At 40.9% G+C, this 19,164-nt stretch overlaps 1 protein-coding gene and 1 long non-coding RNA gene across 4 annotated transcripts in view; one reads left to right on the top strand and one right to left on the bottom strand.

Moving 5' to 3' along the window:
* LOC112160147 (neural cell adhesion molecule 2) overlaps nt 1-19,164 on the bottom strand; it is a 615,672-nt gene that overhangs the window by 371,879 nt on the left and 224,629 nt on the right. For all 3 annotated transcript variants that reach the window (XM_024294538.2, XM_024294536.2, XM_024294537.2), the window contains exons 2-4: nt 17,227-17,301; nt 9,223-9,429; nt 1,711-1,854 (exon numbers count right to left, since the gene is read on the bottom strand). In XM_024294538.2, the coding sequence (XP_024150306.1) occupies nt 1,711-1,854; nt 9,223-9,429; nt 17,227-17,301 (426 nt within the window). The remainder of the gene's footprint in view (nt 1-1,710; nt 1,855-9,222; nt 9,430-17,226; nt 17,302-19,164) is intronic.
* Nucleotides 7,840-19,164, top strand: part of LOC112160166 — a 16,040-nt gene continuing 4,715 nt past the window's right edge. The window contains exons 1-2 of the long non-coding RNA XR_002921621.2: nt 7,840-8,427; nt 9,085-9,145. This is a non-coding gene — a long non-coding RNA (uncharacterized LOC112160166). The remainder of the gene's footprint in view (nt 8,428-9,084; nt 9,146-19,164) is intronic.

Below are 19,164 nucleotides of genomic sequence, written 5' to 3'. Positions count from 1 at the left end.
CGAAGTGTGCGTTATGAGAAATTAACGCACGACGCGGAGGCCTAAACCGTCCGACGCGAAGCGGAGGACGGTTGCCTCCGTGAAGTGCTGTTAATTTCTCATAACGCACGCTTCGTCGGGTATTATCCCGCTTATACCATGGTCATTTACAAAATAAATAAACATTTAATCAATATTTAGTACTTTATTCTTGTTATTTCTTTGGTTTAGCTCATTTTTTCACAAAAAAGCGGACTATTTGATCCGTGATGCGGTTTGTTGTCACGGTGATATGGAACATGGCATGAAGCCTGAAGCCGTTACAGACCTCAGCTGCAGCGGTAAAGTGTCGCTGTTTTGAAAGAAAGACCCGGACAAATTAGGATATTTTTCTTCTTTTTCTGACGTTAATCCTTCAGTGAGCAGCTAGAACATATTCAGCTTCTGTCTGTGTTTCATTTCACGGCAGGTTCGCTCTTCTGAGCAGCTCTAAAATGAGAAACTCCCTCTTGTGGTGAAACAGAAGACTACACCTTTCATGTCGAGTGCTGTTTTATTAGAAGGAGAATAACTAATTTGTCAATATTAATTTACCTTACGAAAGGAGAGGAATATAAATGCTGGTCGCTACAATAAGTTGAATAAAGCATCAGTTCAGAGAGAAAGTTCATCCATTACTGCTTGTTTTGTCCAGACGATGTAGGAAAATGTGTTTTAAGGAAGCCTGCGCAAGTGATATCGAACGTTTGGTCTGTGTGACCGGAACTTCTTTTTTAGGTGTGCGTTATTACTGTGCATTATCACTTTTTAATGCACACCCAGCAGCCAATCAGAATCGAGTATTCACCCAGACCATGGTATAACATAAGGTAAGGTAACTTAATGTAATGTGATGGAACACAATGCAAATGTAACACAACATGAAACAACCCAACAGAAAGTAATGTTACCTAAAGCCATGTAACACAATGTAGAGTAATAAACAGGAAGTAACACAATGTAAAGTAATGTAAAGTAGAGTACTGTAATATTAGGCGGGGAAAGTAGCTTTGAGCAGTTATGCAACACTTTACACTTTACAAACATTAAGTACTACGTGAATTACTGTAAAATAACATGATGTAAAGTAATCAGACAAAAGTGGCTTTCTCCCATTATGTAACACTTCAATGTACGTCATGCAAACTGTTTACTAATGTAAAGTACTGTAATGGAAAGAAATAGTGGTTTTGAGTCATAATGAAACCCAATACTAACACTTTACTACATACAGGAGTACATATCAGTGCAAACATGATTTATCTGCATCAAAGTCTCTTGAATTTACATTACAGTCTAAACAGTAGCTTAGTTATGGAAGTTCAAAGATCAAAAGTGTTATTTTGCCGTCGCTGGAAACAGCTCTGGTGTTAAAGGGTCAAAGCTGCACATTTGAGTTGACTTTTTCTGAATCTAAGTAAGAAGAAGGTGCCTGTTTCATCCATAAAGTATTCCTGAAAGTGACAAGAGGAGCACTGATGTTTCAGAATAAGAGCTGGAGGCGACAGCCAGCAACTTCCCACTGCAAAGTTTGTTGACTTTGGAGTTTATGTGATCTGCTGTTAGCAGCCCAGTGCGGCGCCGCAGATCACAGGCTCTCACAGATGAATGCTGGGTAAAAGGTGGAGCTCTCACTACCAACCATAGCACAGTTCCTTCATCGAGCATCTCTTTATCAGCTCCTTCACTTACTGTGGTACTGCTCTGTGATTTCCCGGTCCTGGCGGTACCACACCACCACGGGGACAGGGGAGCTGATGACATCACACACCACCTCCGCCGTTTCACCGTGCCGGAACTCCTGCGGGGACTCGACGTCCCGGAAAGTCAGCCTCTCTGTGAATCCAACAGAAGGGAGGTTTAGACGCTTTTCACTCCTTTGCGTCTCCGTCAGGGAGTTTGTGGGCATTTGGAGATCAAAGAGGAAACCGCTGAGCTTCTACTGTAAACCAGAAAGATGTTAAGGCTGAAGCAAGACATCTTTATTTTCTATTTTCTCTCTGGATAGCATCTTTTGGAATAGGGGTGACGAACTCAATCATACCATGGGCCAAAATCCAAAACACACCTTAGGTCGGGGGATGAACAGGATAAACATTTATTGAACACTATTAAATCATTTTTTTTATAATTGTAACTATTTAACATACTTATGAACGACAGAAATAGCATTGCCTGCAATAATTCTAGTGTGAATGCTGTAAGCTGAGTTTGGCCGCTGAAGCTGATAGCCAGCTAAAATATTAGCTAAATGCCAAATTAGCCTAAAAGACCACAAAAAAAAGGTTAGCCAAAACAGCTAGCATGTAGCTGAAATATTAGCTTAACTCCAAAATAGCCTAAAAAATCTTAATAATAACGCCAAAATAGTCCAAAAAGCTAGCAGAATGACACTTTTTAAAACTTTAAAACTGTAACTTTTTAACATAATTATGAATAATAAAAAGGCAGGAATATTATTCCAGAATAAATCAACTTAAACCTTAAATAACTTTCAATATTTTACTCTCCATAAAAATATATTTAGTCAAAATTATACAAATTAGAAATGAGTACAAGATAACATCGGGTCATTAATAACAATAAAATAAGGATCCGGATCCGGCCCCCGGGCCTTGACTTTAACACGTGTTTTAGAGGATCTTGAAGGCAGTTTGCAGACTGAAAAACAACAAAACGTCCAAAGAACAAAGACGACACACTCGTGTGTGTTTATGCGCTTGCTACAGTTGTGATGTACATCAAAAACAACACAAAGAACACAGAAGTACACAATCTGCTGTGTATTTGTCCCCCGTTGGAGCAGCCTTTGTGTTGATCATTCTGCAGAGTTTGTAGCTTCTGCAGCCTCACACTGGCTGCTAACACTCTGCAGAACATGAAACCATCACAGGAACGCGTCACCTGGCTGTTAACCAGCATGTGGACCTCAGTGGATGTGTGAGGACGTTCCATCGAGCCTCCTGTTTGTGAATTCACGCCTTCATGATGGAATCAACCAGAAAAACGTCCTACAACATTTTGGCGTCTGCAGTGACGGTTTGGCTCGTCTGTTGTCTACTCCAAAGAAATGATATTTACGATGTTTCTGATGATTATCAAGCAGCCAGAGTAAAGATCCAAGTCTGTCACTGAAAGGAATGGAGCTAAATGTGATGTGTTGCTGTATTTAGCACCAGTCAGTGAAAACTGGAACTCCTGATCAGATTTATGTATTTGACAAATGGAGACAGATTATTTATGATTTAAAGTTTCAATTGTTTGGAGATAATTTAGAGATTAACAAGAAAAATTCCCCAAAGGGTTGACATTATTTAAAGATCTAGAGATATTGACTTTATCTTACCACATTTAAAGGAGATTCGAGGTGTTACCATATCACTATGATACAGATAGTTAATAGTTCATTAATACAATCATTTAATTGACATTTATATTGCAGATAAAATAAATTAAAGCCATAATTGTCAATGTTATTAAAAGGTAAATGACATTAGAGCTGCAGCACCAAAGACATATAACATATATTGAATTGAAATAAATAAACATAAATACCGTGAGGCAAATACGTATTGGAGAACCTGAGAAAATCATTGTTAATATATGGGAAGTCTTTGTGATTCCACAGGTCAAACATGTGGCTCTTTTATCCCTCCCTGGCAAAAAAAAAAAAAAATCCCTCCCTGTCTGTGAGGAAAAATGATAACAATTTCAATAAATATTGGTCTATTGGTCAAGTCATTTACCTTCACGTTTTTACCCCAAGGTGATCTTTCACAGTGAAAATGATCTTTTTTTTATCCTTAACCACTGCTGACATTACAAATCAGCTTTACTATTCCTCCAAAATCCCCACGTCAGATAACTACGCAGAGTCGTTGTCAGATGGTTTATTATTGGAATACTTTTAAACTCATAGTCTTATTTTATGTTGCTGTTCAGAGGCCAAATTCCTCAAGTGAGATTGTAAATCTACTGCAGCCAGATCTTATCTGCAGGAGGATGTATTTTATTTTGAAAGGAGCTTGTAGGTGCTGCTGTCAAAAGTGATGTCATAGAAATTATTGACACCCCCCCCCCCCACACACACACATAAATAAAGTTTATTTTTCTAAATGACAAAATTGGACGTAGCAGCTCTGGCGGGGTTTTCGTTTGTAAGAAACTGGAGGAAATGGCTCTTTTAGTGCTAAAGGTTGCAGACTCCTGGTTTAGGCCGTGTTAGCTAAAGTCTTCCTGATTGGTTGGAGTGGACCGGTGTCTTTATGCAGCTAACCACCTTAATCGTGCACCTTAATCGACATTGCAGAACCCTCATGATTTCTAGGGATAACAAATACGCATTCATCTCAAATATAAATACGTACGCATATCTGTACATTTACACATACATATACATACTTATACTGTAGATATATGCACAACATGAACACAGCAGCATAATTAGGAGCTCTGCAGACTATTGTTTTTCTAACTTCACTCATTATTCATACTTTAAGACTGCAGCTTCACCATCATTCTAAATATTCTCTAAGTGTTTATCATCATGAATATGCAGCAAAACCAAACTGCTTTTGTAGAATTTATGACCTTTTATTTCAAAAAGTAAATATTTAGTTGATAGTTTCTTTGTTTCCCAAGCATTTTATGATACAAGTCTTTTGAGATAGGGGCAAAAACAAGGAACTATGGGTAAATGAACTCAGAAACTCACACAAACCCGGGCTAATTTAGAGGCTGCAGTGCAGGAGTGAACCTGTCTGATTTATGAGCTCAGGAACTAAAAACCCAGAATAAATGGGCCGCCTTTGCCTGCTAAATTAGAGGAAATCACAGGAAGCCTTTGATTCAGTCGCTGGTCTCACGCCGAGCGACTTCACATGACGAGCGTGTTTTTATTTTGGTGGATAAATGCTTCACGTTGGACGCTGGTTTCAGAGAGGACTCCTGAAGAGCCAGCACGCCATCTCCCTCTGTTCTGGCTCACATCAGCGTCCCAGTACCAGCCCCTCTGTGACCGCCTTCAACATCAAACCCAAACAGGCGTTCCGCCGTCTGCTGGAGTCGAGCCAGCATCGCTGGGTCAGCATTACTGCATCTCTCTGTGGCTTCACTGTTTTTTAAAAGCAGGGGTCCCCAAACGACGGCCCGCCTCCACATTTGGCCCCGCCCCCAGAAACCCGATCTAGACCTACATAGAACATGACTTTTTATTCAAACCCTTCTGAATTCTGAACTATGATGGAGAGAATAGAACATTTATTGTTTTTTTCACTTTTTCTTGATTTGCTTATTATTACTATTTTTCTTCAGTTCGTTTTTGTGGACGCTGAGCTTGTCAACTCTTTCAGCTATTAAAATATTCAACTGTTTATGCTAGTTTTTTCAACTGTTTTGGCAGTTACATATGCGATTTTGGAGCTTAACTAATATTTTAGCTACACGTTAGCTCTTTTGGCTAATTTAAGATTTTGTTCAGTTTTTTTAGGCTAATTTGGAGCTTAGCTAATATTTTAGCTTTATGCTAGTTGTTTTGGCTAAATTAGAAGTTTTACCAGTTGTTTAGGCTAATTGTGGCATTTACCTTACATTTCAGCCACATGGAAGCTGTTTTGTCTAATTTAGGATTTTTTCAGTTTTTTTAGGCTGATTTGAAGATAAGCTAATATTTTAGCTGCATGTTGCTGTTTTGGCTGATTTAGGATTTTTTTTTTTTTGGTCTTTTTGGCTAATTTATAACTTAGCGATATTTAAGCTTCATGCTAGCTGTTTCAGCTAAATTAGACATTTTACCAGTTTTTAGGCTAATTTGGCATTCAACAAATATTTCAGCTAAATAGAAGCTGCTTTGTCTAATTTAGGCTTTTTTCAGTTTTTAGGCTAATTTGAAGCTTAGCTAATATTTTAGCTTTATGCTAGCTGTTTTGGCTAATGCAGGCTTTTTTGTTTTTGTTTTTAGGCTGATTTGGGGTTTTGCTAATATTTCAGCTACATGTTAACTGATTTGGCTAATTTAGGATTTCTTTCAGTTTTTAGGCTAATTTGGAGCTTAGCTAATATTTCAGCTGTATGCTAGCTATTTTGACTAATGTGATATTTTGCTTATATTTCAGCTACATACTAGCTGTTTTGGCTAAGTGAGACTTTTTTCAGCTGTTTTAGGCTAATTTGGGGCTTAGCTAATATTGTAACCTTATGCTAGCTGTTTTGGCTAAATTAGATATTTTAAAAGATTTTTAGGGTAATGTGGCATTTAGCTTATATTTCAGCTACATACCAGCTGTTTACCAGTTTTTTTTTTTTTTTTTTTTAGATTATTTGCGCTTTAAGCTTAAATTTTCTCTTTTGGCTAATTTGGGATTTTTTCAGTTTTTTAGGTAATTTGGAACTTAGCTAATATTTCAGCTTTATCCTAGCTGTTTTGGCTAAATTACACATTTTACAATTTTTTTAGACTAATTTGGCATTTAGCTTACTTTTCATCTACATACTAGCTGTTTTGGCTAATTTAGGCTTTCTTCAGCTTTTTTCGGGCTAATTTGAAGTTTAGCTAATACTTTAACCTTATGCTAGCTGTTTTGATTAAATTAGACATTTTGCAATTTTATTATTTTTGCTAATTTGGCTTTTCTCTGATATTTTAGCTAGCTATCAGCTGTCAACTTCAACATTTTCAGTTTTTAGCCTCAGGCTTTTTATTTATCAGTTTCTGCATCTTCAGCTATTGTCACTAGCATCTTCAGCTATTGCTACTAGCATCTTCAGCTATTGTCATTAGCATCTTCAGCCATTGCTACTAGCATCTTCAGCTATTGCCACTAGCATCTTCAGCTATTGTCATTAGCATCTTCAGCTATTGTCATTAGCATCTTCAGCTATTGTCATTAGCATCTTCAGCTATTGTCACTAGCATCTTCAGCTATTGTCATTAGCATCTTCAGCTATTGTCACTAGCATCGTCAGCTATTGTCATTAGCATCTTCAGCTATCGTCACTAACATCGTCAGTGGCCACATTCAGCTTACAGAATTCACACTAGCATTTATCACAGGTAATGCTATATATCTAGTTTTTAAAATGTCTTGGTATTATTTTATTACAGAAATGAAATAATCTAAAAGTTTGCTATGTTTGGCTTTCTGGAAAGAAGTGTTTACATTTCAGCTGTGTTAGTACACTTTCTGTTGGCCTCCACACCGACCGTGTCCCCACATCAGAGAAGACAGCAGTGATGTGGCCCTCTCAAGAAAAACTTTGAGGACCCCTGATTCAAAGGATTGCTTGTGTTCTGAAACTCCCCCTCTCCGAGCTTGTAATACTCCTGCTGTCTGCTGTTTGTTTGGTTCGTCTCCGTTTCCCGCTCCTGCGGTCGCTCTCCACCAGAGAGCCGCTGGGGGAAATGTGGTCTCTGGGGTAACACTCTGCTGCACACTTGACACCAGCAAATTGAGAACAGAGTCGGCGCCACAGTTGGTGCCGCGGATGCACACTAACGCTCTGCGTCTCACATGAACCAATCTCCAGGCGTCTCTCTCCGGCACAATAGCGAGGACGACCGGAGCGCCATGCGTGGATGTAATGGGCTATGATCCTCTACAAATCTGGTCTTAATGAAAAGTTGGGCCGTTTTTTCTGTGCGATTGCAGCTCTGAGACATCCACAGTGTGATCATGTTGGAGAATCTCAGCCTCAGGCTGTCGTGATGTTTGTGTTAAGTCTGGAATGGGGACGTTGTGTCATAAAACCAACCAAGAAGACCTCCATTTTGTATTGGCTGAAGCCAACAAATGTGTTCCTGTGAACCCGAGACTCATGGGAAATCCAAGTTGATCCAGTGGTTTTACTGCAGCTTTCTCACTGCGACTGTGACATGCTCGTTGTGACCTTAGAAGTCCCTAATCAACATTTAGGAAACCTGCATAGAGTAGATCCAGAAACTCTTGAGTCCTGGAGAGCTGAACTCCTGGATGTGGTTGTGAAGTCAGTCGTGTTTCCGACAGATGGAACAGCTGTAAAGTCAGCAAGCTCTAATGTGCTAAATGCTAATGCAGAATCTGAGCGATGCACTGACTCAACTTTAAAAAATTTAAATGAAATGTAACAAAACAAAGAATACACGTTCCTGTTTCAGCAAACATGTCTTTGTTCCGACTGAACAGAATCTGACTGACTGGCTGGCTGCACGTCTGTCTTCCATCTTCATGCTGCTCATGTAACCCACACTGCAGACCTGGAGTGAGCGGCAGGTGTCGTCATGGAAACAATGGTTTAAGAAAGCTGGTTATGTGTGCGATGAATGGAGGGGGGGCAGATGTAACTGAGGCCGAGATGAGTCTGTCTAAGGCTGGACGGTGGGAGGAGGAGAAGAAGCTGCAGCACGCAAGACTTCCTGTCATTGTGTGTCTGTCTGTGAGTGTGTATCTCTATGCGGGGGTGTGTCTGTTTGTGTCTCTGGGAGTGTCTATGTGTGTGTTTGTAAGTGTGTTTTTCTGTGAGTAGGTGTGTAGGGGTGTTTCTGTTCGTGTGTGTGTCTCTATCTGTTTGTGTCTCTATGTACTATATGTGTCTGTGAGTTTGTGTCTATGTTTGTGTGTCTGTTTAAGTTTTGTCTCTAAATGTCTTTGTGTATCTGTATGTCTGTCTGTATGTGTGTCTACTATATCTGTGTGTTTGTGTCTTTATGTGAATGCGTGTACTTTTGTGTGTGCTTCATCAGAGTGTGTGTATGTTGTGTTTGTGTGTCTGTGTGTTGTGTATGTGTTTGTAAATCCCCACATTTGAGATCCAACTGGAGTAGTTTGGTGTAAAATCTGGTAAACTAGAACTCTGGGAGTTCAGTTGTTTCCTAAAAGTTGGAGCCAAATGTTTTAGATTGTTCACACTGATTGTGTCTGGTTCTAAATCAAATCTGAGGCAGACTAAATATTACTGATCCTCAAAGCACCTAAAGGCTTTTTATTAAAAATACTTTTTAATGATGTTTTCTAACATCTTCAAAATGTTTTTATATGGAAATAGATGAATGAAAACATTTAAAAATCATTTTTCTGGTGTCCCTCGTTGCAGGATGGAGCTGCTGGGAGGTAAACCGAGTGCCTTGCTCAAGGACTGTCAGAACCAGCAGCAGGTATGACTTCCTTCCCTTCATGTTCGGTTCTCCTCAGTCTGTGGGCAGGAGGGAGATTTTTTGGGGGAAAAGCTTACGGTAAATTTCCAGCACCACCGAGGCCTCCGCCGTGTGTCCGCCGGCCTCGGTGGCCTGGCAGCGGTAGATGCCGGCGTCCTCGATGATGGCGTTGTAGATGACCAGCTTGGAGCGGGACGACTCGGTGTGGAGCATCATGCGCTTGGACGCCACGATGCGCTCGCCCTGGGGGTTGAACCACTCCAGCCTCACCGGCTCCCCGATGGCTGGAACACAAACAAACGCACTTTCACCTCAACCAGGAAGTACTGCACCTTCAAAATAAAATACAGCTTCATGGAATCACACAGTTTATCATCACAAATCTGTTTAAAAGCTAAGATTGTGATTCAGCAACAATAACAATTCTCTTTCAACGTCAAATATTCCTTTGTTTTTTAGATTTGGTTCATTATTTTTGTTGACAAACAATATGAACAATATTCATGTATTAAGAACTGTTTCATCACTTTAGTCATGTCTGGACAAAAGCAGAACAGAAGTTTGAAGGAACCTGATCTTCTGTTCATGCTACCAAACTGGAGTCTTTTATTTTGAAAGGGAATCTTCAGCTCCAAACTGACACTCTGTCAACATCTATCAGCTGTTTCTGTCCTGTTTTTGCTCTCATTTTGAAAGACAGAGTCTTAACAACTAAAAAGAAAACAAACATAATAGTAAATAAACAAAAATAAAACTGAAGTGAGTTGGAAAGAGTTGGATGGTTTAACAGGAAAGTGGTTCAACTACAGATGAATCTTTATTCATCTTCAGATTTATTACTTTTTGTAGAAATACAGGACAGTCATAAGTCATTAGTCATTAGTTTGAAGATACAAATTCACAAACATCTCAGTGGCCTCGTGGTAGAGTGTCCCCCCTGAGACTGGAAAGTTCAAATCCAGTCAAAGTCACACATAAGACTCTAGAGTAGGGCCCAGGGCCTTGCTGTTTGACACTCAGCCTAAAAGGGTTGGATTGGAGGGTTAATTCACCCAATGGTTCCCAAGTGCGGCTGTGTCTGCGGCTCACCACTTCCTAAGGCACGTGTGTCAAGATCAAGGCTCGGGGGCCGGATCCGGCCCTCCAGCTAATTCTATCCGGCCCTCCAGATTGTGGGGGACGATGGAAGCATCTGGAAGCAGCAGGCAACTGCTGTCTGCGCATACGCAGTGACTGCAGAGAGTGTCCTTCATCAGCTGCAGCCTTAAACAAAGGGAACCGGGAATCGGGGGCTTGTCCGGTTGCCTAGAGACCCCACCAGAGGACACCTCTGCAGCGCAAAAGTCAAATTAGGGAAAACAGCAGTAACCAGAGGCATGAAAAGGCGGGAAGCTTTAACAGTCTCTTTGTTGCTCCTAACTTGAAAAAGCGTGCCCTTGAGCAAAGCTTTTAACCTCAGCAGCAGAGCCCTGCAGCAGGAGGTGGAGCCATGAGACGACGGCTTCTCAGATGAATAGCAGCACAGGCTGTTGGACAGCGGCGCCTTCTGATCATCTGGTCGCTTTCAGAAGACGCCGCAGCTCTGCGGTTCACGTGGGCACGGCGTTGATAAGAGGCCTTCAGGCGTCTCCCCTACGCACCAGCGTCACAATGTTATCTCCTCGATGCATTGTGGCTGGGCTGACAGCTCCGGCTGTCGGCGGCGGGAGCTAGCGCAGCTAGCGCGGTGACAGGCGGCGTGGTGCGCAGATGATCGGAGGAGACAGCGGTGCGCTGCGAGCTGGCCTGCTTTTCACGCTCAAGCCAGCCTCTCTTTGTGCTTCCAGATCTGCGTGAAAGGCTGCTTTTAAAATCTGCATAAGCTCCGGCTTTATGAACATTTCTCAGGAAGAAAGAGTCACCTTGGCTTTTCAGAGGTTGAATCGTGGGAGAAAAGCACAACTGTCATCTCAGTTTGGGAGAGGAACGTTGGATTAAGACCAGCTCCCTTTAATCATTCATACCTTTACCCTTTAGGTTTAATGTATGTTGGTGAGCTCAAACCCAACTTCTTACCCCCACCCTCCTCCTGCAGCTTTGGCTGATGCCCCGCCCACTGTAAATCTCTTCTTAACCACAGCAAAACCTGACTTTGTCATGGCTGTACTTCACCATAGGTTTAGTGTTCAGAACTTGTGTTTTAACTAGAGCTGTCAGGCGATTAAAATTCTTAATCGCGATTAATCGCATTGTCCAGAGTTAACTCGCGATTAATCGCAAATTTACATTTGGCCTTTTTTTAAGGAAAAAAAATGTGTGCTTCGTGGAATTTAGCAGTTCTACATTAATTATGAAAACAATAATGACAAAATTAATAGTTTTCATCAGAAATACTTTATTTTGTAACATTGTATTGAGATAAACCTTCTTAACAATAAAAGGCTGTAACATAAAATGCCTAACAAAAGCCCAAGTGCAAGTGAAGGGCATTTTAAATTCAAAACTTCAATCAAAGTTCAGTAAAATAAAATAAAAAACATAAAAAATAACATTTCCATAAAACTTTCATGTTCATTTTTTGTCAGGACCAAATCTTTTCCTCCTCTGCTGAACTACAGTAATAAATGAAATAGAGATTTATCATTTCCAATTAACTTTTGTTTTTTAAAACATTAAAGACTGAGAAAAGCGGGATACACTGTGGATAGTTTGACAGTCTGTTACTGCCGCCGCGTTCTCTGGCTGCAGCTCGATGCAGCGACGTGTCCAGCGGAGTTCACGCCATGAATATGCCGGCAGACAGACCGCTATGCTGGGGCTGGATCACGCTTAAACCTCCAGAACATTTAAAACGTCCCCCGGTGCGCTTGCTGTTCGGAACGTCGGGGGTCCACAGCTCTCGGGACGCGGCGCCGGACGCGAGCTGGTTCCACCAGACGCGGTACTGGACGCGAACCGGAGCCGGGTTAGGGTGCAGGAGCTCTCCAGGTCCTAGCGTTTTCGGTTTTAGCTCGCAGCTCGGTGGTTGGAGACCCGCCCGTGATCTAGTGTGAGAGCAGCCGGTGAGTTAAAGGGCAGGACGCCCGCGCGCGGTATGGAAAGGCACGTATGAGAAAGTCCGCGATTAATGCGTCAAAAAAATTGTCGGCGTCAAGCACACGTCAGATTAATGCGTTTTTAACGAGACAAATCTGACAGCCTTAGTTTTAACACAAGGAAACACTGACAGTGGGGGGGTATTCAACAGATCAGCTGCTGTTCTGACGTTCTGCTGCTTTGTTTGTTTGCTATGGAGCGGCCGTGGTGCAGTGGTAGGGCGGTCGACTCCTGATCAGAAGTGAGCGGGTTCGATTCCCACCTTGCCCGCCCATGTGTCGAAGTGTCTTTGGGCAAGACACTGAACCCCACATTGCCTCTGGTGGGAGGTTGGCGCCAGTATTAGGCAGCGGAGCCACCACCAGTGTGTGTGAATGAGTCTGTGACTGAAGCGCTTTGGGCCCTCGAAGGAGGGTAGAAAGTGCTATACAAGTATACGCCATTTACCATTTGTTTGTTTGTCTGCAGATGTAAATGTGGTTTTAAGGGATGTAATATGTAACACATTTTACCTACTTCACCCTTACATGTCGTATCAATGTTCACTACATCTGTGACCTGCAGCACGCCCGTAGGAAAAAATGCGTTAACATTATGGCTCTACAGCAGGGGTGTCAAACTCAATCACACAAGGGCCAAAATCCAAAACATACCTTAGATTGTGGGCCGAACAGTATAAATATTTATGGAACACTCTAAAACTACATTTTTAAAACTTTAAAACCATAACTTTTTAACACAATTATGAACTAGATATATAGTATTACCTTTGATAATGCTAGTGTGAATGCTGTAAGATGAATTTGGCTGCTGAAGATGCTGAAATAGCTGAAAACACTGAGGCTGATAGCTGAAAATGCTGAAGTTGATAGCCAGCTAAAATATCCGCTGAATGTTTAAAAACGTAAAAAAAAAAAAAGTTAGCCAAAACTGCTAGCATGTAGCTGAAATATTAGCTAAACTCCAAAATAGCCTAAAAATCTTAGTAGATGAGAAAAAATTCCAAAAATCTAGCAGAATGGCAATTTTTTTAACTTTAAAACTGTCATGAATATTATTCCAGAATAAATCAACTTAAACCTTAAATAACTTTAATGTTTTACTCTCTATAAAATATATTTTATCAAAATTATACAAGTTTGAAATGAGAGCAAGAAAACATCGGGTCATTAATAACAATAAAATAAAATGATCTGGAGGGCCGTATAGTATTACCTGGAGGGCCGGATCTGGCCCCCGGGCCGTGACTTTGACATGTGATCTAACATTACATGTGGAGACAGCCCACATCCACCCATAAGGGACATTGAGTTTTTGTCCCAGAGGGTCAATCTGGCAAGAATAAACTGCATCCACTGCTACTCAATAAAAATACTGACATCCATTTTAGCCAAACATAATAAAATATCATTTAGGATCTTGTAGTATTTAGCAAAAGAAATAAGCCAAATAGAAACAAAAATCATTTGAGTCCATTTCCTCCCTCTCCGTGTTCCAGTCATCAGACTGTAAGGAGTTCCACTTCACAGAACGGTTCCTCTCCTGGAACCTCAAGGGAACAACCAGGAAAAGTGGGACACAACGGGTCAGTTATTTTGAGACTCTTTCTAACTTTGATAAAGAGCGTCGTCCTAACCAGTTTGGTGGAAAGACGCCAAAACCCTCCAAATGTTGGCTGGCACCGGAGCCGTGTTGGTCATTAGCCTTGAATCTCGGGGGAGGCGGGGCGCCGAGGAGAAGGAACATCTGCCAGGAGGGAGTCTCACCGGCCAGGATGTCCAAATCAGCCCTCTTCCTCTTTTCATCTCCATCCACTCTGCAGAGCTCGTCGACGGGAGGAAACGCTCTGACCGTCCCGAGGGACGACCACGGATGACCACGGGACGACCGCCGCGACCTTCACACTGTTTCCATCAGAAAGGCGGTCAAAACAAAAGCTGCTGGATCTCATCGCAACCCGCCTCTGTTTCCCGCTTCAGCCAATACTTGTTCTGGATTTCTGCCACTTCACCCACAGGGGAGGTTAAACACACACCTAAGCACCCGTTTACCCGCCCCCTCGTTTGTCACGCCACCGGCGCCGGGGTCGCGACGTTTGTGTTTCCGAATCAACTCTAATTGCACATTTTCAAAACAGAACACAACTGCTCCTGAATCACGTTTGTTTGCTGTGATTGCCCGCATTCGAGGGGAGGCTTCTGGTGACAGGGTTGCCATGGCGACCACAGCCACTGTGTTTTGCTTAATAAAGGGTTTCCGAGGTTTGGAATGCCGGACGAGCAGAAATAATAAAGCAAAATCACCCAGTTTTTGGAATATTGTCTGTGATTTCAGAGCCTTCTCCCACCTTCAGAGCCAGGAGTACATTAAAACGAGCTGGTATTTGACATACTGCTGAAACCATGAGACGCCGTTGGAGGGGTTGGTTCATACACATTTTCCAGCATCCACATGCTAGGAGAAGGTATTTTCTTTGGGGGAAGTTATCGTTTCATCTACCTTTGCCTCAGCTCCTCTGTAAATCAGAGAAACTGCCGTCCGCATTAAATATTCTACCAGGACTGCACTCTTAATTAGTCATTAAGATGAAACATGACTCAGAGCCTCATATTTTACCTTTGAAGATCCAATTTAATATTTCTGCTGCATCCTCACAGTTGTGGCCTCATTGAAATGAATGAGAGAGCGGCGTGACGACTATTAGTCACACTGGAGGTGAGAAGGAAGAAATATGAAGCCCACAGGAAGCAATTCGCTTTTTCTAATTTTAGAAAAAGGAAAAATATTGGATTGCAGAAATAATAAGTCATAAAATGAATGTTGGTGTCAATAATGAGGGTCAGACGTGGCTGCAGTGGCATGTGACGCCTGTGACGCTCCGGAGACTTTTTCAAGGGAAATGTTTTATTTTGAAAGGTGTTGAANNCCCCCCCCCCCCCCCCACCGCTCCATTTGTGGGGGAAGGGAGGGATAGATACAAAGCCCTCCGTTGTGAGGGTCAACCAAGTCATTACTCACATTTAAATGAAAGTAATGACTTTTTGTTGTAGCATGACCTCATTAAAGTTATCAAACTGATGATGTTGTGTATATCCAAGCGCTGGAAGCTCCGCGCTAAAGCTAGCTGACCGACGACTATTGTTGCTTCATCGAGGGGAAGTGACGTCCGAATTCAGAGACACATTTTTTCAAAAACTCTCCCTTTAAATGTGGGGGAAGGGAGAAGAATTAGGATTGGGTCTAACAGCATTACACACTATTTAATCTAGTTCCAAGACATTAAAACTACTAACTAGCTACACCGTCATTATACCCAACTCTAACTACACAATAATTACCCTGACTAGAGCCTAACCAAAGCCTCACTATAGCCTAACTACACCTTGACTACACTAACCACACCCTAATCTACAGCCTAATTACAACCTAACAACATCTTAACCACACCCTTACTAAAGACTACACCTTAGCAGCACCACAACTACAGCTCAACTACTGTAAAGGTACATTTATAAATGGAACTTTTTAACATAATTACGAATTAGATAAATACCTGTGATAATGCTAGTGTGAATGCTAGTAAATTCCTACCTTGGGCGGGCAAGGCAGGAATTGAACCTGCACTTGAACCGCCCTACCGCTGCACCACAATTAAGAATAAAAAAAGGCAGCAATATTTTTCCAGAACAAAAATAACCTTAAATAACTTTATAAATATTTTACTCTCCATAAAAATATATTTAGTCAAAATGATACAAGTTAGAAATAAGCACAATGTAATCTAACTACTTTTTCAATTTTTTCAGTCCACCAGGTGAGAAAAAAACAAGTCAGTCAAATGAAAGTCTACCTGAGAAGAACTGATACAAAATAAACTCCTAAATGTCAAATAAATTGTCTTTAACTGATCAGTCTAAAGAAGATTAAGTGCTCAAAGTGTGAAGCTGATTTTGGTACAAACTATCTTTCCATGCTGCTGGACTCTGTCTGATGAGGATAATTCATTGATTGACGAGGAATCGTATTAAAATTTATTGTGTTTTTTTTCAACACAATTTCTGAAGAAAAACTCTAAAGGCTGCTGAATGTTTTTTACACTTTTCCCAAAATAGATTTTTCAGAAGACCTGAGGCCTCGTATGGAAGACAAACCAACACTTCTATATGTGACAGATGTTTGCTGAACGTGACTCTGCATTTTAACGCTGAATGTTTACGTGTTGTTTGAAGACGTCAGACAGTCCAAACTGGTTTTATCATCTGATATCATTCAGAAGGAAATAAAATAAAACCAACAAGATCAAGTTTTACAAATAAGACATCTCAAATTTTAAGTCCAATAAATATGTATACATACTTGTGCTCTTCCACATTTCTCCACATTTTTATCAAACGTAAATGATTTTGATCAACCTGATCATATTACTTCATAAAGTTAAAAAAACAATGATGTTAAACCTAAACCAGCTATTAACTCATTTAGTTGAGAAACAGGTTCCAACCATGACACTACCACCACCAAAATCAACAGTTTTGTTCTTTTCAATAGAGATCCAGCTTTTGTCTGAATCCAGAGGTAAAGATCATCTTCGGTCACACTATTTCTCCAAAAATGTTCAGGATTTCTTGTTGATTTGTCTCCTTAAGTCTCCTCTGGATGCATTTCCATCTGGACATAAATCATGAACTTTGACCTTCACTTCTTCAGAAGTTTCTCAGCTTCTTCTAGAAACAACAGAATTAATCTGACTTCAACTCAACTTTTCATTCTGAAATCAGTTTTTTGGATATAATGTTTTAACTTTGATGGATATAATCTAATAAAAGTTGTCTAAACTTTTCATTTTTACCTTTTGACCTGGTTTTCCATGGTTTGAACTTTGATGTTATTCATGTCTTCAGCACGTCTACGTTCTCGTTACCTTCAGTCTGTTGTGGCTCACTGAGGCCTGAACAGAGACTTCAGAGATCTGCAGCTAAAAGAATATTTAGAAAACACCTCCATACCTGTGCAGATGAAGAACTTGGACTCTCCAACACTCAACTCCACTTTTTTCAAGGATATGGAGACTTGGAGGGCAGCTGTAAAAGAGAAAAGCAGAGTCAGGACGTAAATTCATCCAGATGATCGTTTTATTTATCTAGGCTGGCATCGTCTTCCTCAGTGTTCATCCTCATCTCTGCCTGTATGGAGCTCAATTGTGGCCGATATTATTTCAAACCCAAATAAAACAAATTAAAAAAAATATTGATGTTTGGCTAAAAAAATGTGAAATGTCACAAACTTTCTGCTATTAACTTCATTATTTTCAGCTTCAAATGTTCATTTTTTTAGGTTTTAAAACTCCTTTTTTCCCTTTCAAACCTTTTTTTCACTTTCAAACCTTTTTCGTTCTCCAATCTAAGAAATTTCCATTTCAAAACTTTTGGTCCTGTTGTGGCACATTGGGGTGGGGCTAAAACAACGTTTTAAGGACGTTTTTGACGTTTTCTACAGCTGTATTTAACACGATAAGATGGCGCTTTGAACGGACTAGAACAGAGTTTTGGACGCACGGTTTACACGCGATAAAACTCTGATTTTTACACCCGTCTTGGGACAACTTCAGACTATGATAGTACAGACTAAACAGACATTTTCTAATCACAATTATTACAGTTCTCAGAGTCAGTGAACACACCGGGAGTGAAGTTACCACCCTCATCCATTCTGATTGGCCCGTCGTGTTAGCCCCGCCCCAACGCGCCACAAGAGGGACAAAAGTTTTGTAACTAAAAATTTCAGATTCAAAAATATCCAAAAGAAAAGAGTTGAAAGTGGAAAAAAAACATTTAAAACTGAAATTTTCAAATTCTAAATAAAAAAAAGTTGAAAGTGAAAAAAAGTTTTGAAACGGAAATTCTCACATTCGAAAACAAAAAAAGTGTTGAAAGGGAAAAAAAGATTTGAAACTGAAATTTTCACATTCAGAAAAGAAAAACAATTGAACTGAAAATGAAAAAAAACTTTTGAGACTGAAATTTTTAGATTTCAAACTGAAAAAAAACTTTTGAAATTGAAATTTTGAGTTTAGAAACTGAAAAAAACAGAAAATTCAAACTTGAAATTAATTGGGTTTATTTTAGAATAGCCAAAATCTTTAGACATTTTATTTTTTTTTTTTTTTATTTCCAAACACCAATATTTTTTTCAATTGGTTTTATTTTGGTTTGAATTAACATCGACACTAATTGAGCTCCATATTCCTGCTGCTGGAACGCTGTTTGCAGTGATCTCCATCAAAGTAGATGTTCAGAACTGAGACAAATCAGTCAGTCCAGCTGGAGAAGGTTTGGTTTTCTAGAAAAATGAGGGTTTAAAAAGTGTCCTTCTGCTCAGGTCAAGCTCCGCCCCCTCTCTAGACTCCAGCATAAGGAGTCGCCATCAGAAGGGGAAAGAAAAGAGAGCAAAAGAACAAAAGGACGGAGAGGAGAGGAGAGAGTGTGTAGATGTCTAATTTGATGAGTAATTATTGGCATCTGAGTGGAGTGGGGGGTTTGGGGGCCGCGGTGCTGCTGCTGACTGAAGCTGGATTTCTGATGAGCCTGTCATATCTGCGCTCGTCACCCGCCGGAGCTGTCGCTCTCGTTAGGATCAGCATCCAGCCGCGCACACGCCCGCACACACAAGGACCAGCCGGGTGTTCACGTTCGTTTGCATGACAGCACCGGGAACGCGATAGCTGAGCTCAGGGAGGAAATGATGGAATCTCTCTGGGGACGCCGTCGCCTTCCCTCCAGCCCTCTCTGTTTCCCAAAGCGGCCTGTAGATGGCAGTAGAGGGGCACTGGAGCAGGGAGGGGGGTAGGACGGCGTTTTCCTCCACTGATGGTCAGCAGATGGATGCATGGAGGACAGCGAGCTTCTGTGCGCAGCAGTGATGTTTTAGCGCGGTTAAGTTAGTTT

The sequence above is a fragment of the Oryzias melastigma genome, linkage group LG2 (genome assembly GCF_002922805.2).
Source record: "Oryzias melastigma strain HK-1 linkage group LG2, ASM292280v2, whole genome shotgun sequence".
Taxonomy (NCBI): domain Eukaryota; kingdom Metazoa; phylum Chordata; class Actinopteri; order Beloniformes; family Adrianichthyidae; genus Oryzias; species Oryzias melastigma.
This window is presented reverse-complemented; position numbering and strand designations above follow the sequence as displayed.